Below are 26,754 nucleotides of genomic sequence, written 5' to 3' on the forward strand. Positions count from 1 at the left end.
TACAGAGCAGACTCTGCTGCTCGTTACCGATCTGAAACAGTGGTTGTCTGTGATCGGTCTCTATCTACAGTTTTAATAAAAGTTAGATGCTAAGCTAACACGCTGTAAACAAAGCTGGGATGCTAACAGTAGCTACGGCTAACATTAGCCAGCCACAAACTTACAGTAGTAAGCCACGACCGGGTCCCGTTTTTCATGCTCCTGTGCGGTCCGGAGGTGGTGCTGGATGGATCTGAGTTGAGGCGGTAAAGCCATGTCTGTTGAAACCCTCCCAGAAAAACAATTTACATCGATGGAAGTGAGAACAGGCTCCTTGTTGTTGTTAGCGAACAGTCTTCTTTACTTCCGCGTGTATGTCCAATAGGAGCGGCCGCCTACACGGGACAGATGACGTCAGCGGCTGTTCAGGTGTCCCTCCTGGATCCCTGACATTTTATTTCTGATCAGATAGATCGTAGCGTAGCTGCTGTTTCAGCTTGAGAGGTTGCGTGATGGTATAAACATGACTAAAAATCAAGAGGTCATTTTTTCATATTACCTCATGTTAGGTCTTAGGTCAGACCGTAGACCTTAAGATTCATCTACAGTATGAGATTGTCATCACTGATTCATGTGCCGTTTATTTTCTCCGTTAATCAAATAGTTGTTTGATTTCTGAGGTGACAGCAAGGGAATATTGTACCAACTTTAGACAGACTAAAAACAAAAAGGCAGTGAAATCTAATATTTCTGTCATGTACTTCATAAACACTTATTATTTTATTATTTTCATAAAATATTTTTGGTTCAGGCTGTGTGATAAGTTTCCTGTAAAGTAATTGTGCCTACATATAATGAAGAATAAAAGGATTCATGGCAGTTATGAAAAACTGCAACATCTTGTTGTTAAATTTCTAATTTTATGTGGTGAGCTTCTTCTGTTTTGACTCCACAGAAGTGAGGTTTAGATTACTTATCACCAGACACATTACACAGTTCCACTCTGGATATTTGGTTTGAGGTCAAGTTAAATCCATGAGCCTCCAGATCGGGTCTGCAGCCAAAACATATTCACAACAAACAAAATGAAGACAAACTGTATGAGGCCATTCAAAACCAGCACTGCAGACTGAACACAATTGCATTTCCAAGACAGTGGGTGGGCTTGGAGCAGAGAGTCCGTCTGTTACAGTTAAGAGAGTTTATGATCTGTGGTGAAACTGAGAACTTCGATCTGTTTGGTTCATCTTGTGGTTGAGTGAACCTCTGACCCGAGAGGCACAACAAAGGACAGTCTGTAACAGTTCGATGTTCTCCAGGCTTTTCAGAAAGCCTGTCATATTTTGACTTTGGTGAGGCCTGTCTGCTGGGTGCCAGTGGAAAACTCTGTTGTATGTTTTTATGTGGTTCGATTAGATTCACGCTGCCCAGTTCTTATTGAACCATGAATTGGAAACAAAAGGCGCATGAGGTTTGGAAAGCAGTTGTGGTTAAGGGTTTGGGGTGGGAGTTTGGGAGAATCCATGGGTTGATGGAGAGTTGAAAAAGTCTGCTGCAAGCCCACCCACTTCCTTGATGATTAATTTTTGCACTTTTGGCTCCCACAGGACCAGACTTTATCCCCTCTTTTGTTGATGGGATCAGAAGAGCTGAGGTAATATTGGCCTCACCCTACCAGAGCTGTTATATACATACAGACAGAGAGAGGCTGAATCCAGAAGCTGGACAGGGATGTACAGGAAGTTAGGTTTCAGAAGTGAAGCCCAAAAACATGTGTCCAACAGACTGTGTAACCTGACAGGCAAAACCCAGGGCCAAGTCCTTTTAAACACAAGTATCAACCTTTTTAATCAACTCACAGTCTTTAATGTGAATTACGACAGTTGGACCATCAAAAGATATTTATTTTGTTATTTTGAAAATCCCCTGTGGTTCTTAGGTCCTCGTATCCAGACTTTCTGGCCTGCAAGTTCCTGGGAAGGCCTTGAGCGCCATGGACCGACAAATTCACAATTCATTATACAATTCATTAAGAGGCCTAGAGTGGACTCTCTGTAGAACTCCTCTGGATCCTGGATCGTTTAAACAAGTGGTACATAAAACACAAAAGGTACCAACCATGTGAGGATCCTCAGAGTCTTTCATGCTAATATAACATTTTCAAGGGAAAGCTTTGCTGCATGTACCAAACATCTCCTCTGTTGTATAATACAGAAGACCCTGAAAATTTCTTGCATAAACTTCCAATGTCAGGAACTATTAAGCTGCACACTTTGAGAGGGGTTACAGAGGCGAGAGCCTGCATTCATATCCATGGAAACGAACAAGGTTTTAAGTCCTGTCTCAGGGCTCATTTTATCCCCTCATGGTGCAGTGTCTTTGCAGACTTCACGTCATGATGACAGTGAATGTGTCAAAGGACGTATGACTGAAGTCTGCCAGAGCTCAGTCCACAAGTCCTGAGGATGGACATTTCTATTGATCCAGAGAGAGAGACTATGATGCAAATGTCTGAAAGTGTACCTCTTTCCTTTCACCTACATTAACTGTGTGTCCTCTCTTTACCTTCTATCCAGTTTGTTTTGTATAAAGCACTCTATAAATTAATGTAATTTGGTTTATGAGATCTGTCAGTTAAAATGGGGTTGGGCTTTGTTTGCTGCTGAGCAGATGGAGTATGCACCCAGTCACTTTCTCCTACTTTTCCACAGGATCTATCTGTCTCTCTATCCATTTATCTAATCCTCTAATCCACTTATCTAACCATCTAATCTGACCACATTTTTTAATGTTGACAAAATCATGATTCCCCAGAATGCAATGTAACAGCTTCAGATTTCTTGTTTTGTCCCTACAACAGACCAAAAACCCATTCACATAGCTTAGCTTGTAACGTTCAGCCTATGGAAATGCTTAACATTTGCTACTATACCTGCATGCTAACATTAGCATTAAGCTCAGGTACAACAGCTGAAGGTTTTAGAGATAACTTGTCCTGCTAACAGATTCATCCTACGGGGATCATGAAGTCGTACATCAAAACAAAACATATGGTGAAATAAATGATAAATATTTCCACATACAGAAATTAAGTCAATAAATCAATCAAAAATGAAACAAAGACAGTTGTAGGACATTTTTAATCAATCATCTCAAGACAAAACATGTAGGAGATTCACTGGTTACCTACAGTAAACAGCAGCATTCAGACAGACAGTTTTGTTTCAATATGTGTGTGTTGGTCATAAACTGTGCCTCTTTTTGTGACATAGCTGTGAGGTTGTAGACATTTGTGAAGGGAAGAAAATGATTTAACACAAGAACAGACAACAGCTGATGAATATGAACAAGTCTTAGCTCAGTTTTCACAACTAACATATAACACCAGTAAAAATCAAAGATCTAAAAATCAAAGATGAATTTTCAACGCCGTGTACTCTATGATGCATCATAGATGATGAATTTCCACAATTTTTCCTGATATTTGTGGTGAAAAGAAGCATCAAGACATTTTAAAGATGTACTCCTTGACTTTGTAAATAGTTCTCAGTGGCACAGTTGAATTCATCAAAAGAACAAGAGTTTATCTGTTAGTTCTGCATTAGACCAAAAACATTCCAATCTTTATTCACCAGAATCTTATCAATGACTCAAACTTGTCAAAATATGCCATCTCCTTTCCAAGTCACTAAATATAAGTCAATCATTCTAAGACAGGTAACCACAGCTTCATGTACAATTTTGAACAAGCTCTTAACCAAGATTAGCCCGTTGCGTTCAGCCTTTGGAATAACTTTATTTAAAAAGGAAAACTGATTCTTGGCCAACCTGAACAAAATATAGCCGTATGGTGGTGTAATGATACATTTTAAATGGTGAGCTCTTGGCCTACTTAGTCAAGATTACAAATGCTAACAGCATTAGCATAATGACCTGGTCACACCAGAAAGCATGGATATTTTAATACAGTTGAATACAGTGCCGACATTCATTCTTACTGCCAATTTCCACCAGTGGTCACCCATGGTACTGCAACGTCAAAATTCCATGCAGCCCAAAAAGTCATTTTCCCGCAGACCAGCATTATAAAAGAGACATTGGTAAAACAATGACAAACAACTGACAAGACACCTCCAACTGTCAACAAGGACTCTCACTGCCATGATATGTAACCCATGAAGGTTTTACATATTTAATTTTCCTAGAGCTTAAAGAGTTTTAAAAGCTGGAGTGACCAGGCAAGACCCAGAGATAAACAAGGCAGGTCATTAGTCATGTGCTAAGAATGCTGACTGCCTAACATCCAGTGAGTTTGCATTTTCAGCATTCTCTCTGCAATGAATTGTGTAAGCTGGACTGACTCTAGGCTGATGGATAATATGGCAATTCTGGGTCAGTGCCATGATTCCACCAAATGGCCCCAAATTTGATAAAATCCTTTTACATGCCACACTCCCATACTTCAACTGAACAGTACAAATGTGGAATTATACATTTTTATTTGATGTAAACGAAGCTTAAGTCTTTGTGACAGAACTTTTAGAGGCAAAATTTAAAACCATCCTTCACTCACAGATACCAGAATGCAGACGAACCCAAACCACAGGAGTCACACACCTGTTTCAAATCCTCTTAAACCCTGTCAGACTAACCAGGCCTTTGATACTGTAGGTTAGGATCAACTGGAGTGGTCAGGGCTGGAAAAGCTTATTTAGTGGTTTAAAAGGATCTGAAATGAGGGTTTGATCCACTTTTGTCTGGTAATGCAATTTTGTACCTGAGATGATAAACAGATAGCTGAAAACTTCATAACAAAAGTTGGATGGATGTCTGATTAAAAAAAACAAACCTTACAAAACATGAGAGGTAATCATTTTCAACATTCATTGACACTGACACAGAGGCAAAATTACATTATGTGTTTTGTGTAATACCACAAGCTGGGCAAAAGTGATATAAAGATAAGTTTCAAAGTAGGGGAAAATGGTTGAGAAACAGACATGGACACAGGCTCAACCATCGTTGCAACTATATTTGGACTGAATGAGCATTTAGTTTCTCTTTTCAGCTATAAAAAGAATAGTTATTACATTGTATATATATTTGAGACCAATAGGGCCTTAAAACTCTTAAAACTTCAAATGTCTATGCAGATTTTGTCCATGTCTGCTAAGAACTACACTAGACAGTGATATTTTTAACACTAGCTCAGACCTCATCTGTCTCAGTCTGGATGTTGGGACACCTTAGTGGATTGAGTGCCCATAATGTGAAACAATGGCATTACCCAGAACTTATCCCAACTATTCATTATTGGATGTCAACCAATTTGTTCAACAAAAATTGTACAGTACAACTTCTTGTTGGCATTTTTTTTTCAGATTTTCAAAAAACATTGTAACTTGTCTATTACAATTTTTCAATATTTCATTCCAACACATCTGTAACCCAAATTTTAATATTTCTTTTCTGTAAGTCATTGATCCTTCAGACTATAAATTTAGTTCAAGTTTCAAAGTCTATAACAGGAAGCGTTTCATTCCTTGCTGTTCTTCATATTATTACATCAAACCCATTTTATATTAATTTTGTATCCTTAGTGAAGATCTATATCCTCAAAGAGTAAAACACTACATTTCAACCATTTTTAGTGACGGCATCATTGTCAAGATACACTGCTGTCCAAAGATGCCTTACATTTCATAGAACTGAGTCTTTCTGGCGCCTGAGATGGTAGGCCTGTTTGAGATAGCCATTCTCGATTCTACAGGTCAAGTTGAAGGTTGTTACAAGACCAAAAAAAGCTGACAACCCCATCAAAGGTCCACAACAAAGTTGTGGCACTCATGTCAATGGAAGTTAAGGTCAGAATGGGCTGGAAGCAATAACAGGCACATATTGGAAGCGATAACTGTCACACATGGAAGTGTCAGGAGCAATGGCACCTGCAATTCACTCGCCCATGGGTAAGGTTACTGAATCACAGTTTCTTAAGACTGACAGAAGTGATGATCCATGGCCAGCCCTATAGTCTGCTTGTCATGTTTGATCAGCACCTGAAAGACAAGCTAGACTATAGCATTTCTCTGCACTTTTATACAGAATTATGTGACCTGCTATATCATTTGCATTGTTGGCAGTTATTACATGACATGAGACGTTATGTGTTTTCATCAAAGCTTTCTGCAACATAAGAAATCTCCTGAAATAGAACCGCGTAGGTCCAATGTTGGCACTCCAAGTGAACAAAGTCCAGAGAAAATGCATCAAGTTGGTTTGATGAACTTTGATGCATTTAGTGCACGCCAGGTCCTTAAGCAAATGGCAAAAATATGCACAGCTAATGCTTCCAGAGTGTTTCTTCAGTATCACATCTGAGGTACAACTGGGTACAACTCCAAGAGCAGGGCATTAAGGACCCTCAAACTGTTATGGGCCACCAGATTTCAAGACAACTGGCCTTTCCTTGTTCTCTAATTTGACCGTAGTTTTTAGTAGCACCATGAAGCTGACGCCTCTCTTTCAGTCATCTTGTGGAAAAAAGAAAACCAGAAATCTTTCTATTCCATCCTCCAACGATTCAGAGTCAGAGGTACATATTCTCTAGCCATCACGTCCATACAAGACCCCTGGACACAGCCAGTACAGACCCACTGATATCTGAAATACGACTCGGGGTGATCACTCTGTATTTAAGGGCAAAAAACACCTAGACAATATTTCAGACTTGCCAGCTCTGACATTATCGCACATTTCTTTGTGCAACTCACTCACGATGGACCACAGGTGAGGTTTCGCTCTTATGTTAGCTTCCTGTTTTATAAAAGTCCAGCAGTAACTAACAAAGAGCCTGATATAAACTGGCAGAAATAGTGTCATATATTTTCACCCTTAGTCATTTTTGTGTGCATGTGTGCTCGTATGTATTTGTCATTGGTTGTTGAGATAACCGAGCCGCCGGCAGAGTATCTCAAATATCTCAGCAATACAGAGAAGTATGGTGATCACAGTGAAGGTGTACATGGCACTGAGGAAGATGGTTTTTTCAAAGTGTTCGGGCACCATGCACTTAGTCACATTAAAGGTCTTTTCCAAAGCACTGGCATCACACATGTACAGTGGGTGGACCTGGGGGGGGAAAAAGAGAAACATGGGGCAGTAATACTTTCATGATTGTCTAAACTTTCAAGTATTGATTGTACAATCACTATATTCTCTTTGATTTATATAGATGACACATTATTATTCAGTGATACTCTAGTTGGGTTCCTAATTGATGGCTGTACTAATCATATATAGCCAACAAGATGTACATAGAATTTACTGGGAAGGACCATCTCCAGGCCAGCCAAGATTGAACTGACAATGTTACTCAGGACCCTTGATCCATTCTGGTATTGCAGTTAAGTGTTTGCAGTTTGGCAGACTCTCAGCATAGTAATGCAGCAAGCTCATCTCACTGTGAAGTTCCAGCAATCATCTTGAAATGCTCAGCTTTTGTGATATGGGACATCCTGCCGGCACATTTTGCACATTTCACACGACCACTAACTGGTACCACTGACACCAGGCCCAACAGCACTCCTCAATCTTCAATCACCCCCTTTTTAAACTTCTTCATAATTATTCTTGACAGGAGGACAGGACAGGTTTTTTCTGCTGGCACACTTGACTGGATATTTAGTTTCACCATTTTTGAACACTGCACTGGGACTATGTCTCTGACTTTTATTGGTACCTCAGATCTTTACAAATGCATCTGCAAAAATCTTTCATTGAACTGGCCTATCTCAACAATGTGTACTGAGCTTTCATTAAGGGGTGTTTTGCCTCACAAATTTCAAAGTTTGAGAATGATGTGAAGTCACTGTCGAGCTGCTGCTCCATTTTATTAAGAGAAGCCAGGTGATGTGATTTAGGCACCTGATAAAGATCTTACCCAGTAGCATATATCTGGAACTGTTCTGGGTATGACCAATTGGAAAGGGAACCCTTGGCAGCCCTGGACATGCTAGAAAGATTGCATCTCCTGGCTGGCCTGGGAGAGCTTGGGTACCACCCAGGAAGATCTTGTGGAACTTGAGGAACTGAGTTTCTTGGTGGATGTAGGATGTAGGGGATTTAGCCCCAGTGACCCCATCATGATTAGCAACTTGAAAATGGATGGATGGATAGATCGCTATGAGATGTACTAGCACTTGATTGAGTTTAAAATAGTTTAAAATTGACAGACCTGGAAGCCAAAGAGGTGGCTTTGAAGCCAGAAGGCGATGACTTCCAGAATGATGCGTAGCAGAACAGAAATTATATAGAAGACGGTGTAGATGGGTCGTTCGAGGATCTCCTCCTGGTCAATGTTCTTACAGGCTGCGTAGAGGTGGAACACTGCCCCAGGAACAAGCACTGTTACCAGCTGTAACGCCCAGAAGACCTGGAGAGGGCAGACGTAAGGAAGGCAGAAGTGAGAAAAGCCTGTTGAAGGAAACAATAGGATAAAGAATGGAGGAGTCATGTAATAGATGATAGGAGAAAGGAGAAAGAAGGAGGCTGGATGGATATAGGGAAGGACGAGAGGCTGAGCAGGGAGAGATGGTGCAAGAGCAAAAGGGAAAAGAATATTTGTATTTTTCATCACTTGACACATTGGTTTAAATTGGCCATCCAGATGGTACAGATAAAAATAATATGGTATTTGTGTCTTTGGTAACTGTGACTGGCGAGAACCAAGTGGAGTTCATTGTTGTAATGTTTCTTCTCCCCTAAATTGTATTTTCTACCCATATAAAAGCAGTGTCATGCTGATAATTACCTGGGACTGTTTTCTGACTGCGTATGTTTTTGTTTGATTGGACAGATCATCATTTGTCCCTCCCTCTGGAGGAATATTCTCATTCTCAATAATTCTCATATTTTAGTATATTAGCTTAGTTTATGTTCTTTGTACATGTGAATTTAAAACAACATTTTCATATAAAGTATATTTTGTCTTTAACACAAGGCCACTTCCAGTGCTGAGTCTTTAATGGCTGAGCTATAGTTTTTGTTAGCTTAGCTTTTTCTTCAGCATAGGTTAGCTTTAAAGCGAGTTTAGTTCTACCTGCAGCAGCCGATGGGCGCGTCTGAGCTGTTGTAGCTATAGCTACAGACAGTGAAGACAGACAGGTACTGGGTTGTTGAGACCAATACAATGTGCATACATTTTTTATCGCATAAAACAAATCACACAACATTTTTTGTTAAAGATATGAGGGATGTTTTACAGTTATAAAATTCACTCATCAGAGCCCTCTGGTGGCCAAACTATGTAACAAAGGAACTATTTCTAAAGTACTGTGAACATATCTGTGGTGATACTGTATTACAATTTTTATGTTACTTAAACATAGATGTGTTTGCATTTAGCTAATATTGGCCAATACTACCTCTAAAAAGATAAGCTTAGCTTACTTTAGTTCTGTCTAATCTAGTTGTATGGTTAAGTTAAGTCCTACCTGAGGTGTTATGGGTCTGAACTGGTTGTAGCAGTACAGGTTGAGCTCTCGGCGATCAGGGTCGCAGCTGAAGTGCAGCGCCTCATTCCCATAGACGGCAAAGCCAAGAACGCCCAGGAAGAACATCCGCACCGAGCCGAAGAACAAGGTGTGGAACTGGCCTATCACCGTAGGAGGCCTAAGCTGGAACACACACATATATAAGCAAGCATGAACACATTCACATTTTCATGGCACAGACGTGCAATACAAATATGCACAGGACACACACACACAGAGAGAGAGTCAGAGACAAAGAGAAAACAGCTTTTGTCAGCCAGATAAATGCAGCTGTGACATCGGCTCACTGAGGCCCTGAGCTCTGAAGGCTAAAACAAAACCCATTCAGAGGAAACATTTCCCATCTCCTCTCTTTACCTGCTCTGTTCTGACATTAACACTGAGTCATGTTTACCAGAAAAAGGCCTAAATGACACTCTCACAAAGCAGAGAGCCTTTCGGCTTACAAATAAGTCACTCAGCTACACCAGGACAGAGGTAGAAGGAGACGGATTAAAAAGCTTAGAATGAAAACAGATCAATGTCTTTTCATTTTAAGCCTCGAGAGGGATAATTGTTCCACGTCGCTCCTCTGTAACTGTCAAATCCTGAAAGGCAGAAGGTGTCGGTGAAACAGGCCTTTATGAAAGTAACAATGAAATCCCCACAATCGGCCTTTGTGATCTACTTACGCATCCTTCATAGAAGTTTTTGATGTAGTTTAGAGACATGGTTTTCCTGTCGATCTCCCCTGTTTAATTCCAGGGCTGTTCTGGGCCCTCATGGCTGCTGGCACCAGTTAAAGGCTGCCAACAGTAGGGCTCCAAAATCTCCAACTGAACCCTCTCCCTCTCTCTCCCTCTGTCCTGAAAGCCCGTGTCAATGCATATTTTTTTTGCCTTTTATCCCTCCATCAATTGACTCACTCAGTAGAAAAAGGACAACAGAGACAGAGGGGCCAACAATGGCCTGGAAGGACATGTGGTCCCTGCATTATAATCCCTATAGAACTATGTCAGCGAAAAAAACAACCTCCTGTCGCACACAATGCAGAGAGAGAGATGGCAAACATGCAACAAAAATACAATGCACCTGGTTAGGTAAAGACCCATGGGAGCACAGCCGAACGTCATGGCTTTTTCTTCCATTTTTGAAAGTTCTTTTTAAGATTTTGAGCTTTATTCATCCACGTCTGCTCTGAGCTGAGTTAGTCTGAGCATTCTGATGCACAGGCTCATTTCAATGTGATAAACAAACCAGTTCTTTTGATTCTGATTCTCTTGGTTTTGTGGAGATGGTTTTATTACGTGGTGACACATGATCTAAATCTAAAATCAGAAAAATAAAAAAGGCAAAGTCAAAAACAAGAGTGATGACAACACACCCTGCACTGCAAATACTTCTGGAAGAGCATTCACGGAGCTGCTGTTGTCCCAAATACAGTCCCTTGACGAGCCCCGAGCGACCAGCCACCAACACAGAAAGAACCCCACGATCAAGATTCAAATCCCAAAAGTCAAAACTGGACAAAGTGAAATAAAATGGAAGTCCACACACCAACCGTAATCCAGGCGGCGTGTTGTTCATTCCCCCTCTTTTTTCCACTCAGGGATCCTAAACTCATGCCAGTTGCGGGATCTTGCGGGACAGAGAGAGGAGTCAAGGCAGACGGACTTAACGTGGCGCACTTCCGGTCACAGCATTCAAAATAAACACAGAGGTTTGAGAAGAGAAGCCTGAAGATGGACAGGACGACAGATGACTGCAGCTGAGCGTCAGAGACAGGAAACAGAAACACGTGACTGAACTAATGAACGAGGCTGTTTAACGCTGATCCACTGGGGCAAAGCAAAGCAGCCTTTAACATCAGTGTGTGAGCAGGCTGAGGGTTTACTGCACAGCAGTGTAATAACAACAATAACTGGTTAAACACGTGCATTATCATTACAGACGGAGCACATCTGTCTGAACGTGTCCACCTGCAGATGACGAGTGTCAGCACGAGCACTGGCGTTTCACTGTTATCTTGGTGCCTTTATTTTGAAGGTCCGATCCTCGAGCTTCCGGCGCCACCCGTCGTAACAACGTCGAGCTTTGTACAAAGTGCTGGGTCGAACCAGAGGAACTGACTCGTGCGTAAAAGCGCCTTGGCTCAGACTCCCGCTGTCAGAGGAGATGACTGACAGATCTGATCTGAGGTCAGTTCAGAGCAGAACTGTTCTGGTGTCAGACGCACTGTAACCTACTTTACAGAGAAAAAACAATAAAGACAAAGCAACAGAGCAGCGCGCTGGTAAAGTTTAGATTCAGGTAAGATGGAAACTAAGAGACACTAACAGATGGAGGCAGTGGTATTCCAGCAGCTCCTGGTTAAATCCCTGTTTTTGTCAATGGAGTCTGGTAGAGATATATAGAGATGTTTGTGGTTAAACTGAAAGGATCTTCCTCTTTAATAAAAAGCTCTGTCTCTGTAGGAATCCTATCATCATGCTGTCAGACACTGAGAAGAACAATCTGAGTCTGTCAGAGACAAAACAAGAACTTTAGAGGACGGACTTTGACGAGGACGATCGACCATCAGATTACCCAGCAGCAGCTGTTGGTGGTGGACAGATTCACTGCTCCAATTCCAGATTTTTGTCCATATCAGTCATTCACACCAAAAACATGGGAAAATAAGGCCCAGGTTAATGAAATCGAAACTTGTGTATTCTTACTGTCATTCTCTTGGTTCTTTTTAATAACATTATCTCACATGATGTTTCATGGTGTTTTTTTCTTATTCAAACCAGGTACATTAGAGAAATCACACAATGAACACAACCCAGAGGACAAACACTCAGACCCTCCTCTGAGTAATTCAGCATTATTTCCCACTGAGGATTCGTCTCAGAGCACGTCCATTAAGGAGAGAGGGAGGTGTTCTCTTACACCTCCAACATCTGTGACAGAGAGAGTCTGGATCATGCTGTTTTATCACAGAGACTAACTCTGGACTGATGCTGTGTTATTCATATTTCCTGTTGTAAGAAGCTTGTTAACATCAGGAAACATGCAGCAGAAAACCTCCTTTCTGAACCCACCTCAGGCTTCAGATGAAAAATGACAGATTGAGTTTGTTGAAGCTGAGAACTTTAGCATCAGACTCCAGCTCGTGTGGAGCCGCCCCTCACACTCCCATCTGTGACTGCGTTCACACACACTCAGACACACACTCAGCCCGGAAACGTCGAGCTTTAAAGTCACTTTAAAGTCATTACACTGAGCTCACTGAAAGCTTCACAGCACACGGACAAAAGTCAGAGAAATGCAAGTATCAAAAAATCTCATGGTTCATTAATGAATCACAGCTGACTGCAGGACTGGACTGTGACCCGGTCTCATTCCATTCAGATAAGGTGTTTGTTACTTAATTAAGCACAGACTGATCCCAGATCTGTAAAAGCTGTTATTATTTGTTGGTTTTATTTCCCTGATAGTGAAGGAAACACAGCAGATTAGAGGAACACTCTGATAGAGTCGGAGACGTGTAGGAAACCTGGACATTTAATGATACAGTGAATGAGTCCACACACAGTAAACCACTGGGCTTTTTGAGAAAAACTCCTGCAGGTGTTAGTAGAAGATAAGCCTGTGAATGTATTTTATCCCACTGCTGTGGATTTTCATGCATCTTGTGGACTCCTGGTTGTGTGTTAAATCTCATTCGTCGCCTACCTGCAGCTTTTTACCCCAAACACTGACGGGGCTTCGTGCTCGAGTCTAGAAAACGCATCTCGGCCTTTTGCAGAATCTGTCGGGAAGACGTATCTGAAATGAAATGAAGAAATCACGTCATTAAGACTGATCGCTCGCTGACCTGTGAGCTTTGAGAAAGTCTGATGTTACAATACAAACATCACCATGCTGTTTACTTACATTAAGACCTTTATCATTTTTATGAAATTTCATGTTTAAATCTGTAAAGAATGCATTAGAAATGCACATACGTTTTGCCTACACTCCCAGAACAGATAAAACCAGGTTGAAAATTGTTGTTTGACTGTGCTGACACATCAGAGTCACACAGGGGGGTTTGGATATCTCTTTTCATCACTCCATAAACCAGAAAATACTGTCAACAGCTATGAAGGTCCATTTTCACCATGTTTACAGGAGTAGAGCGTATAAATCAGCTTATGAATGATGCATGAACACACCCTTCAGTTCAAACCCTCTGAGTATAGACAGGAATAAAAGTGGAAAGTCTGGTGAAGGTAAGAGGAGCTGAGGAGGAGATTTCAGCCTCAGTCATGTTAGAGAAGTCAAATCTTAAAACTGACCGGAGCATCATTGATCCATGGTTGAGTCAGCACAGTGTTTATCATCTGAAGCAGATGCTGGATTAAAACACTGATGCTACCTGTCTGCCTGCTGCAGTGACACCCCCCACCTCTTCGTATCTGGACACCTGAGTGTTTCACCCTCACTGTGTGCAGCTGCTGCAGGGATCAGACTCCTGACGTCCCCTCACCCAGAGCACAAAACACACCTCCTCTGTTTGTCTTTCTCATCTTTTCTCTCCTTCATCACTCCTTCCTCTTCTCCATTTCTTCTTCTTCATCTCTCTCATCCTTTCCATTTTCTGTCTTTGCTCTATCTCCTTTCTTTTTCTGTTAGAGATTACAGAATTAGCCCCATCTATCTATCTATCTATCTATCTATCTATCCATCCATCTATCTATCTATCTATCTATCCATCTCTCTATCTATCTATCTATCTATCCATCTCTCTATCTATCTATCTATCTATCCATCTATCAATCTATCTATCCATCTCTCTATCTATCTATCCATCTCTCTATCTATCTATCCATCTATCATCTATCTATCCATCTCTCTATCTATCTATCCATCTCTCTATCTATCTATCTATTCATCTATCATCTATCTATCTATCTATCTCTCTATCTATCTATCCATCTATCCATCTATCTATCCATCTATCTCTCTATCTGTCTATCTATCTATCCATCTATCTGTCTGTATGTATGTTACAGCCTTCTGGTCCCTCCCCCTTCTCTCTCTCTCTCTCTCTCAGTCTACCAGTGTCAAGTGCTCCTCTCTTTCGCATCAGTCGTCTCTCTCTCTCTCCTCCCTCCCTCCCTCTCTCAGTCACATCAACAGTTCTCAGTCAGGTGCAGTTGTTAGAGAACTTGTTTCTGTCTTGCCGGGTTGTCTCGGACTGAAACCTCCCGCTGTCACTGCGTCTTTACGCGCGGAGCATCCCGTTGCGCGCCCGGCAGAACCCCTCCATCCTGCTCCCTCACCGCTGTGGATACACCCCCAACACACACACACACACACACACCCCGCGATGGACGACGAGTATCTGTCTAACTTACCCCCGGCTCTGCCTGGAGACTCCGAGGCTCTGAGCCCCAACTCCACCGAGGAGCCCGGCTGGTGGGCGTCCTCAGACGGCGGGGAGACGGTCCACTTCGCCGTGCGCTGCGTCATGACCTCGGTGTACATCCTGATCATCACCGTGGGTCTGCTGGGAAACATCACCCTGGTGAAGATCTTCATCACCAACAGCGCCATGCGGAGCGTGCCCAACATCTTCATCTCCAGCCTGGCGGCGGGAGACCTGCTGCTGCTGGTCACCTGCGTGCCGGTGGACGCCTTCCGCTACTTCTCTGAGGAATGGGTGTTCGGCGAGGCGGCGTGCAAACTCATCCCCGTCATCCAGCTCACCTCGGTCGGCGTGTCCGTGTTCACGCTGACGGCGCTCAGCGCAGACAGGTAAGGCGGGAGCCTGGCAGAGAGGACCACTTCATTTTCTCTCATTTCATTTCATGCTCCTCAGTCTCAACACAAGGCACCCAAACGATGTTCATGTAAAACTGCTCTGAAGCTGCTGATTGTTCTTTATAACCTCTGAGGTGATTAGAGTGATCTGACATGGTGACAGTGGACTGGATGGTTCATCTTACTGATCGTTTCACCTTTGAAAAAATCTCTGGCAGTGGTGCAATGTCACTAAGTATTTTTACTGAGCATGGATTTGAGGTACTTTGCATGTGTTGATGCCACTTTACAATCGTAACCTGCTACAATTCAAACAGGAATATTGGTACTTTTTTACTCCACAACATTTATTTTACTAAATGAACAACTAAATCAACAAACATCTGTTTTTACTGTTGTGGATTAAACCACCTCTGTTACTCAGACATGACTGCATCAACAGTCAGACAGAGGACATTTTCTGCTCTCATTACCTTCACTTAGGTAACACGTTTCAACAGTTTCAGAGTATTTTTACAGTGTAGTATTACTACTTTCACATACATCAAAGTACTGATGTGTGGTTCTGGACATTCTACCCACAGTGTTGACAGGTCGTAGTGTGGATGTGGAGGTGAGTGAGTGCAGCCCCATCTTCTTTTTCCTCTGTGTGGTGCAGAGTAACAGTACTGTATATCAGTACTCCATTGCATGTACACATTTATTTTCCAGTTAAACTTTCTGCATAGAAACCACAGAATGACTTTATCATATAGAATATGCATCTCGACCTGCCACAACATTAAAATGCTGGGAACCATTTTCTAATAATGGACTTATTTTAAAGCTGCAGAGTGGAACATTTGTCTCCTCCTTCTGGCAGTGAGAGTAATTACACAAACACTGTCGGCTCCTGCTCATGACCACCGGTCGCTGTAATCCTTCCTCCCAACACTTGAGTTTTTCCACCACAGTCCCAGCTGCTGCAGCCTGCTGCATCTACACCAGCTCTGACAAACCAGTCACTGCTGCTGGACATAAAATGCATCACTTCAGGTGCACCCAGTGTGGGAATGTCACCACAGTTACCAGGTGTAAAATACAGAGATTTACCAGGTGCTGATGGGCTGAATCAGCAGGGAGGGCTTGAATGTAACAGACATTTATTTTTATGGAAAGGTCCAGTACAGTAATTCTATCTTTTATCAGTGAACCTTAGATCAATCGCTGGCCATAGTCAGAAGTCATTCTGCATGACAAGTGCAGTTACTTTCCTTCCTTCCTTCCTGTTGTGTTCACAGCAGGACTCTGTGCTCGGACTCTGATCCTGAAGAGAAACTGAACTGCAGCTCATCACACTGTTTGAATTCACTGAGACTCTGTTGGAGCAGCTGAGATATTATTTTTTCAGTGTAAGAAAAATATTAGAGAGACGTCTAATTAAGAGGAGATGCTGATTCCCAGCAGGTTTCATCTTAACTGGAGAGTCAGAGGTTCACTCAGGTAAAGAGACCGGAGCAGTTCGACATTAACCGTGGAGCAGGGAGTCTGTTCTAAAAATCCACTGTTTGATGAATTAGAGATTTACTTGGAGCAGGCAGACAAAGAGTCTCTGGAGCCTCGTACGTACTAGGCAGCATAATTACAGCTGGTTAGGCTGATTTGTGGCGCAGCATTGATTAGTATTAGATAATGTCCATTCCTGTCTGAACGGGGGGGGCTGACGATAAGAGATAGAAGCAGCAGGACAGGAAGAAAACACTGAAGAGAATAATGACAGAAAAAAGTGGTTGTTGTAGGTCATGCCTGCAAAGTGAGGACATTCTGGACATTTAGGACATAGAGGGCTGTTTGTGGGAGGAGTGGACAAACCTGTGCAGTGAGGACATTTTTCATGAGTAGTGAGAACATTTGCATAAAGTCATGACATTTTAGTAAAATACAGGCCATTTTAGAAAATGTGGACACAGAGTGGAGACAGTTTTGTGTGTTTTTCTAAAGCTGAAATATTTTGGGATTTTGGGGACATTTAAAGCAAGACGAGTTTATGACGTTAATGATCGAGTCCGGACATTTTTGAAATTTGTTACATTGTTGTTAGACATTTGTTAGGAGTTGTGCACTGTCCTCTCCTGTCCACAGGCTGTAAGACCTGGTGTTAGGGTTGAGGTTTTAAGGTTTAGGTTAAAGCTCTGGTTTCCCTGACAGCAGCACACCAACATCCCTGAGCATCAAATATTTATCATGTTTCAGGACCTCTGTGCAGTTCTGAGTCCAGTCAGTCATCCAGGGCTCTAACCCCTGATACACAGTGTTTGTGAGAGTCTGCAAACACTCAGAGAAATACGCACTGGATGTATGTGTGTGTGTGTGTGTGTGTGTGTGTTTTGGTATGCAGAGAGCGAGTGTGTACTCATACAGTATTATACATAAAAGAGGAGGGAGAAAGAGCAGAAGAGAGAGATGAATGAACATGATGAGACGAAGTGAAAAACTGAATCTGAATGAGTGACAGAAAGAGAGAGAAAGAACAGAGATGATAATAAACTGTGCTGTGATGCTGATGTCTGCAGGGACGGTGCTGGTTGCATGTTAAACATCAGCATCAGGAGCTGCATGTGCAGCTGACTGGGTTAAATAAACCACACTGGTCACTGGCTGCTGTTTGCTGACAGACAGCTGTGGTTCAGTTCTTGTCTGGAGCTCAGAGGATGTCATGAATGAAGGAGGAGAAGTTTTCCTCGCGGAGCGTTCACTGGCCTCCTTCAGTTGGAGCTGCAGTGATGCTGGATGGCGTATCTGTAGTAAAAGCAGCTGAATGCTGTCTGTTGTATCAGCAGAGGCAGAAGCAGAAACAGGAGGAGGTGGGAGGTGCAGTCAAACTAACAGCAGTTTACAGGTGCAAACAGGTCTAACTGTATGTATGTGTATTAGCTGTAGTATTCAGACAGTCTGACTGATACGTCTGCAGGCTGTTAACAGGTGACATATTAACATCAGTGTTGGAGGCAGCCCAGTATCCACACACGTCACTTCTCCCCATAATGACAGAACCACTCTGGCTGAGCTCCAGAGATCCTGTGAAACAGTTCATTGATCACAAAGATGATCAGTGACAGCAAAATCACCTGCCTCACCACTAATCAATAATTAATAACCAAATTCTGGGGATCCTTTCAACAAATATGCCAGAAATGATAGTTTCCGAATCTTTGCTACACATCAACAGCAGCCTCAGTCACACAATGAATTAGTCGACAAATATGACCAGTCTGAGTGAACAGGTCGTCAGCTGAGGCGTTTAATGTTCGGAGGAGGTTCATCAGTGAATAATGAAGCAGCGAGAGGCGACACCTGACTGCAGATCCCTCTGTCATCTGTCCTCTGAGGTGGAGCCAGGCCACCGCTGCTTCAGAGCAGAACAACTTTTTAATTTATGCTCTCAGCGGTGTATGTGGGGGGTTGGTGGGGGGCTGCGGCCTGCGAGGCTGACTCAGGCTCCGCAGGCGGCAACAACTCACCGGCTGACACTTCACAAACACTTAAGATGCACAGAGGTTTATAATCTGCCTGTGTCTGAGTGCTGGAGAGAGACTGACCCCTCCCACCAATGAACCCTCTGATGACGCAGGAAACGCCTTAATTAGCAATTAGCAGCTTAATTCTCTATGAAATATTTAGGACGCCGTCTGTGTCGCCTAAACACGCCTTCTTAAAATAAAGCAGCGAGTCGGGGGTTAAGACTTCCTCTCTGCTTTAAATCCAAGGTCAGTTCGGTCTGGAAACTGCACGAATGAAGCAGCACAAACAGAGGAGGAAAAAAAAAAGCCAGAATCTTGTTGTGTTCTGGGACGCAGAGCGGAGCTGACAGCCAGATCTCCCTCAGGGCCGCACATGGACTAATGGGCTTCAGAGGTGGGATTCGATTTGCCCGCGACATTTGCAAACCAGATGAACTACTGTAACATCCAATAAAGTGCACACGTAACACCGCGGGTGTGCACGAAGATCACTGCTAATGAGGTTAAAAATTCAGATTAGTTTAATACAACAAGCACCATCTCACTGTTTCCAGAGGTGAAAAGTTCAATAAGCATGTGATTTAGTTTTGGTAGAAACTGCTGCTTTAATATGATAGTCTGTGAATTCTGATTAGTTTACAGCTTTCTACACTGACAACAGTGAAAACACAGTCCCAAGTACAATTTAATGTCTGAACTGTGTTTGGTCCAAGCAGCAGTTCAGGCCAACTAAAGGCTGGAGACCCTCATATTCAAGAAGCTGTTTGAACTGTTTGAACTGTTTGTGGTGCAGAACACAGACCAGGAAGCTGAGGCAGGTCTGAAAAGCTTGAACTTATTCCAGACTGGGGTATAGTTGAGGGGGGGGAGGGGTGTGGAGAGGTGGTGTGTTGTGGGGGAGGGAGAGGACTGAGCCGGGGTTCACACACTGCAGAGGCTGAGGTGTTGGTTAGGTGATGAGGCACAGGTGTACGACACCTCCTCATTCTGTGAGAGCCATCCTGTCGCTCAGTTTCTTCCTTTTCCAATGGAGGCTCTGAGAGAAGAAGCTCTGGAAATGTGTGATCTGTGACATTGGGCTGGAAATAAACCTGACTCGACTGGACTGTCAGCATCAGAATTAAAACCTGAACCGTGCTGTTTTCAGATCATCTGAAGCAGACTGAGGCATCAGACAGAAAGTCAGCTGTGTATTTAGTCATTCAGGCTGGAGGACCTGCTGGGACCTGGTCATTTTGAAACAGGAGAGGGTCTTCAACATGTTGTTGGAAGGACCCTGCTGCGAGTTCAGATTTCCCTTCACTGGACCAAACAGGATGAAGTGACGCACACATTAGGCCTAATGGATGCATCATGCCTGATGGAGATATGATTACAGCACGGCTCCTGGGTTCAGAACGTCCTGAGCTGCTCACACATCCATCACCTGTGTTTGCTGTTTGTATGTTGGTTCAAGCTTAATTGAAAAAGTGGTAGAAATGTATTAGACATTCAGAATGAGTCACATTTCTGCTGGATGAAAGGATTCACTCTGAAACATCCACACTGCTCCGGAGAGCAGAGCGTGAAGAGTCACTCGGTCACGGCGATGTGGCGAGCGGCGCAGGGGCTGATGTCTGAATAGGAAGCGGTCTGACGCTCGATGAAGCAGCTCGTCTGTATGAATGTGAGGTACACCCACAGTACAGTAGAGGGGCTGAGGATGAACAGGAGTGAGAAGCCGCTGTATGAACCCTGGTCATTTATATTCTAACCTGTTTGACAGTATCAGGTCTCACTTCACTTAAAAATGAACATTTTACTTTCTCGATTGTGCCCAGTGTTTCATGCCACGTGGAATTAAAGCTGCTATTTTCACAAGTTTCCAAACAGGTTGGTGGTCGCTCCCCTTCACCTGTGTAGCCACAGTAAGGAGGTAAACTGAGAGCACAGACACCACAGCCGAATAAAAACACTGATCATAAAACTGCAGTGAGTAACTGCAGTCTTCATGTCCCTGTGTGTGTGGTTTGTACACAGCGCTGTGAACCTCAGAGACACAAATCGCAGCAGTCGGCACTTTTAATTGATGATGTGACAATGAGCCTCCACAAACAGTGTCTCCCTGCAGACTGCTCTCAGCATCAGGTGTTCAGCGTCACCTAGACCCCCTGTGCCTAATGATGAGGGTGGTGATTAGTGGGAGTGAAGGGAGAGCAGCTCTCCTCTATGTGCTGACATACAGTGTGTATATGAAACACGCTGCAGAGCAGTCAGCTGAGCTTTACTGGCAGGGGTGAAATCTGTTTTCATAAGTCAACAGAACAAAGACAGAGACAGAGACAGAGACACGTCTGCTCTGACTCAAGGTCAGACAGCACAGACCTCAGGGGACAGACTCTGTAGATACAAGTTAAACTCAGTGTACAGCGTGTGTGTGTGTTTCCTGCAGTAAAGGTAAAGGTCAGTACATTATGTGTCATTCATGGGAGCAGCTGAAATCCTCACAATGTTAATGCAGCTGGATTCCAGTTTAAATCCAGGGCTTGACCTTTACATGCAAACTCAAAGAAGCTGAAAGGAAACACACAGTTCTGCATTAATCCAGCAGCAGCAGCAGGTCTGCTCTGTTTGTCCTGGCCTGTAACGTCTGAGGGACATGCTGGAAACACACTGTGTCACTTTAACTCTCTGTCTCTTGGATTTAATGTTTTGTAGATCCATAAATGTGTCAAATCGAGAGGAAGAAACAGTGTTTCAGCTGAGAGCAGACCTGATCATTTCCCTCTCTCTAACAGTGTTATAGGAGCGCACCGACCTCCTGTCTCTACCATAACGTCACACCGTCGTTTTCTCCTTTGTCATTTCAGCGTCAACATGTGTCATTACTGGACATTTGCCGAAATAAGTGATGCTGTCACTTCTGTGGGGGAGACAGTTGTAGACAGAATTCAGAGGGCTAAATGAATGAGTGGTTTTAATTTCCTAGCTCTGCTGTGTGACGTGAGCAGCAGCTGCAGAGCTCAGGAGCACCACGGGTCCTGCCTGTTTACCGACAGGCAGCGTCGTCGTCCCCCTAAAGCCCTGTGATCAGCTTAACAGGAAACTCATTTCCTGATCACACAAGCTCCAGGCAGCAAACCAGCTGTGGGTCTGACCCTGATGGCCTCTAATGAGCCCCTAACGACACTAAAAGCCACTAACAAGCCTATAACGGCTCTTAACTCGCCTGAAGCTCCTTGATAAGCATAACTAACCTAATGCATGATTAGCATAATGATTGGAGTGGCTACTGGAGCCCCAATCACTTCCTATCAAGATGATGTACACAGATATCCAGTTCAGCAACACAGGAGCTGACTGTACCCTCTGTAACCAAGTGGTCAAACAGGGACAGGGTGGCAGACGGCTTGTTGTAGATACCAGAGGACATCAATAAATGTGTGGCTGCTATCCCACATTTAATTTGGCTGTCAGCTGACCGTCCATTTCCAAACCGACAATCCAGGAAACTTCTGGGCCTGTTCCTACTCCTGCAACCCGCCTGTTACAGCTAAATCAATGTATCAGACAAATTCGACACTGTGACTTGAAGATGGACCTACATGAAAAGCTGAGGGAGTTGTTACAGTTCATCCTGATGTATGTCAGAACCTTGGATTGAGGTTTGGGTTCGATTTGTAACAAAGGACAAACTGTTATTAAAAACTTGGAACCACAACACGAATGCACCATAGCTAAACAGATAACAGGTCGTTTCTGAAAGACTAACACTATGATCTGGGATCAGCACCAAAATCCAAACAGAAGACAGAGTCTGTTCACCAAATCCATTTCAGTTTCAGACTCTTGGCTCTCCATTATGAGCAACCAGGGCTGAAATCAAGGATCAGAGTTCACATCATTCTGACAACAGAAGGAACAAAATATTCCTGCAGCGGTGGGGGATGTGTTTAGGTTGGTGTGATAGCAGATTTGGCAGAAAAAGGCATCAACGCCCAGGTGGAAAGGAAGAAAGAATTTCTTCCCAGCTTTGTTCGTGGAATCAATTTTCTTTCAGCTTTCTATCACCAAAGCCTCGACAGCAGGAGTACTGAGGAGGAAAAAACATCTGCCGCCCTGTTCTTTGGAGTGATGGTGAAGTTAGAAATCACCTGACAAGGGGTTTTAACAATAGAGGATGTCTTATCCTGAAAGGTAAAGGGAGAGGAGAGGATGTCCAGGAAGATATGAGAGGGCGAGAAACCAAAGAAGAAAACACAGATGTAGAAGAAAGCAGAGAGGTGGAATAAGTAAGAGGTGACAAGAGAAGGGCAGGGGAGTAGAGGAGTGGAGAATGGAGAAGAAAGAAGAGAAGTGATTGGACAGGACGGGGTGATCAATGAAAAGTCCAAAGAAGAGAGAGCAACAGTCACAGTGTGAGCGCTGACTGAACAACTCCTGAGGAAAAAACATGGCCGTCCCTCATGACAGTGCCACTGAAAGAAAATTGTTTCTACAGCATTCACCATCACAATGAACTTTGGTTTCATTTGTTGCTCAGTTTGCCATCTTGACCTTTTAACTCTTAAAAGGTGACATGTTCCTAAAAACTCGAAAAGCCCAGAAAAGCTGGAGTGTTCATAGTAAATCAGCTCCACGGGGGCTTGGTGCCGTCTTTGTGTCCACAGGTTCATTCATGACTCACCAGCCTCAGGGTTGTATCAGTGGGACTGCAGCATCAAGAAAATGACATTGTCCACATGCTGAGAGAGTTACTGGCATTCAGAGTCGTAATTATCTCTCAGTGATAAACCCTTTCTGTAGAGAAAAAAGAGGCAACTTTTAAGGTTTGCACCAGAACGGTAGCTATGGTAACAGGTGTTGTTGCTGGTGGTTGGGGCCGTGGGTTCACCATGTGGATCACTGCATGTGGAGCGTAAACAAAACTGCAGCACAGTTAAAACACATGCTTTCAGAGGTTAGTTATGTGTGTCATGTCTGAGGAACCTTAGCTGGAGCAGCTGTGGGTTAAAGGCATCAGATAAGGCCACCACAGTGGTGTTAATGAGGAAGGGGCAGGTGCTGATTGTTTTAACTACATCCACGCTAATGCATCACAGCTGATATGTTTACACCTGGTGACCACACAACTCCACAGTTTCTGAGACCCTGTTCCTGTGAAGTCGGTCAGCCCTACAAGTGTTGGTTTATCCCTCATGACTTTGTATCTACAGAGATCGAAAGGGAACTGAGGGAACTGAAGGACTGAAACCATTTAATGGTAATGAATGAGGTTTTATTGTGGAACCCAACGGTGCTTTAAGGTCAGAAGAGCTCTGCTCATTCTAACAGGTGTTGAGAGCAGACTATCAGCACCACAAATCTCGCTCTTTACTTTGTACTGGTCTGACTGAGACGACAGAATTAGACCTAAAACATGTCCCGAAAGCTCAACAGGACATCCTGGCTTCTGAAAACAAACCTCTGTCCTCTGTTCCTGCTGTAATTCATGTTCACACTGTACCCAAACTCATCTACACCACATGATTTCCAACCCCAGCACCAAACTGAGCTCGGCTCAGATTGCCTCCTCAGCACATCTGAGACCAATAAATGGCATCGGTAACAGCTGGTGATGAGAGGAGACCCCATATTTTTGAGAAATGAAATGGTAATTCAGCTACACTCATAAAGACATCACAGAACTATTTAGGTTTGGACGGTGTTACCTGAAACTCTCCCCTGAGAGCAACACTTACAGAGAACATACAAGCTAAAGACGCCTGTGATTGTAACTTTCAGTGTTCTGCTGGCAGCACAGCAGCACATCATTCATCAGTCCATCAAAGGTGCCGACTGAATTATCTCTACCACTACACACCAGAACACCTTGTAGGCGTTCATTGACAAGGTATTTGAGAACTGAACAGCATCAGAAAATCCAGCAAGAAGCACCAAAGATTCTCGTTCCTCCCGACAGTCGACCTAGTTTTCTTTAAATCACAAACCTCAACCACATATTTATTCTCTCAAACCTTTTGTGCCTAAACCTATCCAAACCTTAGATCAGAAAACATTAATGGGTAATGACAGATGACGTCTTTTATTTAACTTGGAGGACTTGTTGTGAAGAGAAAGAAGGAAAATCCTAGCTGTAGTAACCCTTGATCCTTTTCTGAGATCTGTCTGTCACTTCCAACTTTCCTGAGCACAGTCGTGCTCCTCAGTTCGTGTTTCCCTGGAGGATTAATCTACACTCGCTGTGCAGCAAACGCAACAAGTCAGCACATCAGCAGCAACAGATTCAGTCGTCTTCAAGCGACACACTGAGCACTCAGATGTAGTTACACACCTACGTCACAAAGGTAGCAGTTATAAATCAACACTGTCAGAAATGGCAACGGCAAATACACTCAGAAAGAGACAGTGCTGCATCATGAGCTTTAGATGCAACAGTGTTTCCCTGCAAACACATCTGACAAAATAAAGCAGGCATGTAGCAGCCCACCACTCTATAACTGACTTAAACCAGACTGACTTTAAACCAGACTGACTTAAACCAGACTGACTTTAAACCAGACTGACTTTAAACCAGACTGACGGAGCTGATCAGCCTTGGTTTGTTATCTAAGTCAGGTTAACCTGTCTTGACCTGTCCTGACAACAACACAACCTTAGCGATGGACTGAAACCAAACCCAAAACTTAGATCCACCTTTAAAAACATACAACATGTCAACAGTATTAAACCACAGAAGACACAACTTAACTGGATTTCCCAACATGTCCTACTCACCCCGACAGCAACTATGAAGACACACACTTAAAGTAAAGAAAAGCTGCAGGCCTGTCCGGTGCTGCGGGGACAGAGTCCTCCTCAGACAGCGGGACTCACAGGTTCGGTCCTGAGGAAACGCCTGAAGGTTCCCGGAGGAGAAAGCAGACGGCTGCGAGGGCGAACTCCTCCAGAAAAACACACTCGGTCCTTTCCGGTCAGCCATGACGTCGTAGTTCTCCGAACGTCAACTTACACACGCGCGCGCACGAACTTAAACTAAATCAGCTGAGGTTCGGTCGTGGATGTGTTGGGCTCAGCTCAGAAACGCGCGTTAGTGTCTCAAACTTCCGGTTTTGTTCTGCTCGACTGTAACGTTTATTCCCTGAACCTCCGCGTGCCCTCCTCTCTTCCGTACCTGCGGACAGTCTGACCTGACTGACCTATCAAACAAAAGAACTACAAGAACTACAACATAAAGGCCCATTACGTATATTTATCAACACTGTTCACCATGAATGACCTCCTTCCTCCGTTGAACCAAACTCACACTCAGGTTCTTTCTGTCTTAGTGAATCATTATCATTCATCATTCGTCATTAGATGACTGACAGAGCTGTAAACTGATGAACATTCAGTCTAAAGAAGTTTTCAAATGGAAATCTCTGCGCTCTTCACACTCAGATTCCAGAGAGATCTGTTTCAAGCCTCGCTCGCTAAATGATTAGTGCAGGTTCCAGTGGTGCTTTAGATTTTCATTCTTATTATGCTGTGTTTCTAATTTTAGTGGAGCACTTAGTCTGGATAAGAATGAAGAAAGCAAATTACTGAGTGAATGTGAAGAGAAATGACTGCCTGAGTCACAGATGTGAGATTCCACTCTTATTACTAACCTGCTCTTTTGTGGCCTTTAAACGTTCTCGTCCACTCGGTCCCCTGTGTTTCTGCAGAGGCAGGTGAGTCTGCCAGTTATAGATAACTGAGTTATTGATATGTTGTAGCATTAGTGTTAATCAGACTCCTCCTGAATGTTTTTACTTTCAGCAGTACTGGTGTCTTCACAGGTTTGCAGGTTTTGTTCTTTTAATATAAATAACTTATGATTTCACATCAGCAAGAAGCTTTTTGAATGTGATGTTAGAGTGTGGAGGTGTGGTGAGCAGAGTGACCACAGGCAGATCAGACCGTGGTGTCACTGAGTCTCTGACGTCTGTGTCCTC

The 26,754-nt window shown here is 43.4% G+C and overlaps 3 protein-coding genes across 7 annotated transcripts in view; 1 reads left to right on the forward strand and 2 right to left on the reverse strand.

Moving 5' to 3' along the window:
- Window positions 1-373, reverse strand: part of vta1 (vesicle (multivesicular body) trafficking 1) — a 46,048-nt gene extending 45,675 nt beyond the window's left edge. For 2 of the 3 annotated variants that reach the window (XM_018674613.2, XM_018674612.2), the window contains exon 1: window positions 165-371. In XM_018674613.2, coding sequence (XP_018530129.1) covers window positions 165-255 — 91 coding nt within the window. In that variant the 5' untranslated portion in view covers window positions 256-371. Of the gene's footprint in view, window positions 1-164 lie in introns of all 3 variants that reach the window. The other variant, XM_018674614.2, reaches the window with a different exon arrangement.
- Window positions 374-3,105: 2,732 nt separating this feature from the next.
- Window positions 3,106-25,941, reverse strand: gje1a (gap junction protein epsilon 1a). Of its 3 annotated transcripts, XM_018674619.2 has the most exons (5): window positions 14,894-15,028; window positions 13,227-13,319; window positions 9,471-9,653; window positions 8,213-8,410; window positions 3,106-7,107 (listed from the first exon to the last, which is right to left on the reverse strand). In XM_018674619.2, the coding sequence occupies exons 3-5, from the start codon at window positions 9,594-9,596 to the stop codon at window positions 6,910-6,912; spliced, it is 522 nt and encodes a 173-aa protein (XP_018530135.1). In that variant the 5' UTR covers window positions 9,597-9,653; window positions 13,227-13,319; window positions 14,894-15,028; the 3' UTR covers window positions 3,106-6,909. The 3 variants fall into 3 exon arrangements, with proteins under 3 accessions (XP_018530135.1, XP_050927591.1, XP_018530133.1); XM_051071634.1 differs by lacking the exons at window positions 13,227-13,319; window positions 14,894-15,028 and adding an exon at window positions 25,556-25,941; XM_018674617.2 differs by lacking the exons at window positions 13,227-13,319; window positions 14,894-15,028 and adding an exon at window positions 11,067-11,913.
- LOC127142628 (neuromedin-B receptor-like) lies at window positions 14,709-18,300 on the forward strand. Its single transcript, XM_051071636.1, has one exon. The coding sequence runs from the start codon at window positions 14,866-14,868 to the stop codon at window positions 15,295-15,297; it is 432 nt and encodes a 143-aa protein (XP_050927593.1). The 5' UTR covers window positions 14,709-14,865; the 3' UTR covers window positions 15,298-18,300.
- Window positions 25,942-26,754: the final 813 nt, after the last annotated feature.

The sequence above is a fragment of the Lates calcarifer genome, linkage group LG7_1 (assembly GCF_001640805.2).
Source record: "Lates calcarifer isolate ASB-BC8 linkage group LG7_1, TLL_Latcal_v3, whole genome shotgun sequence".
NCBI classification, from domain to species: domain Eukaryota; kingdom Metazoa; phylum Chordata; class Actinopteri; family Centropomidae; genus Lates; species Lates calcarifer.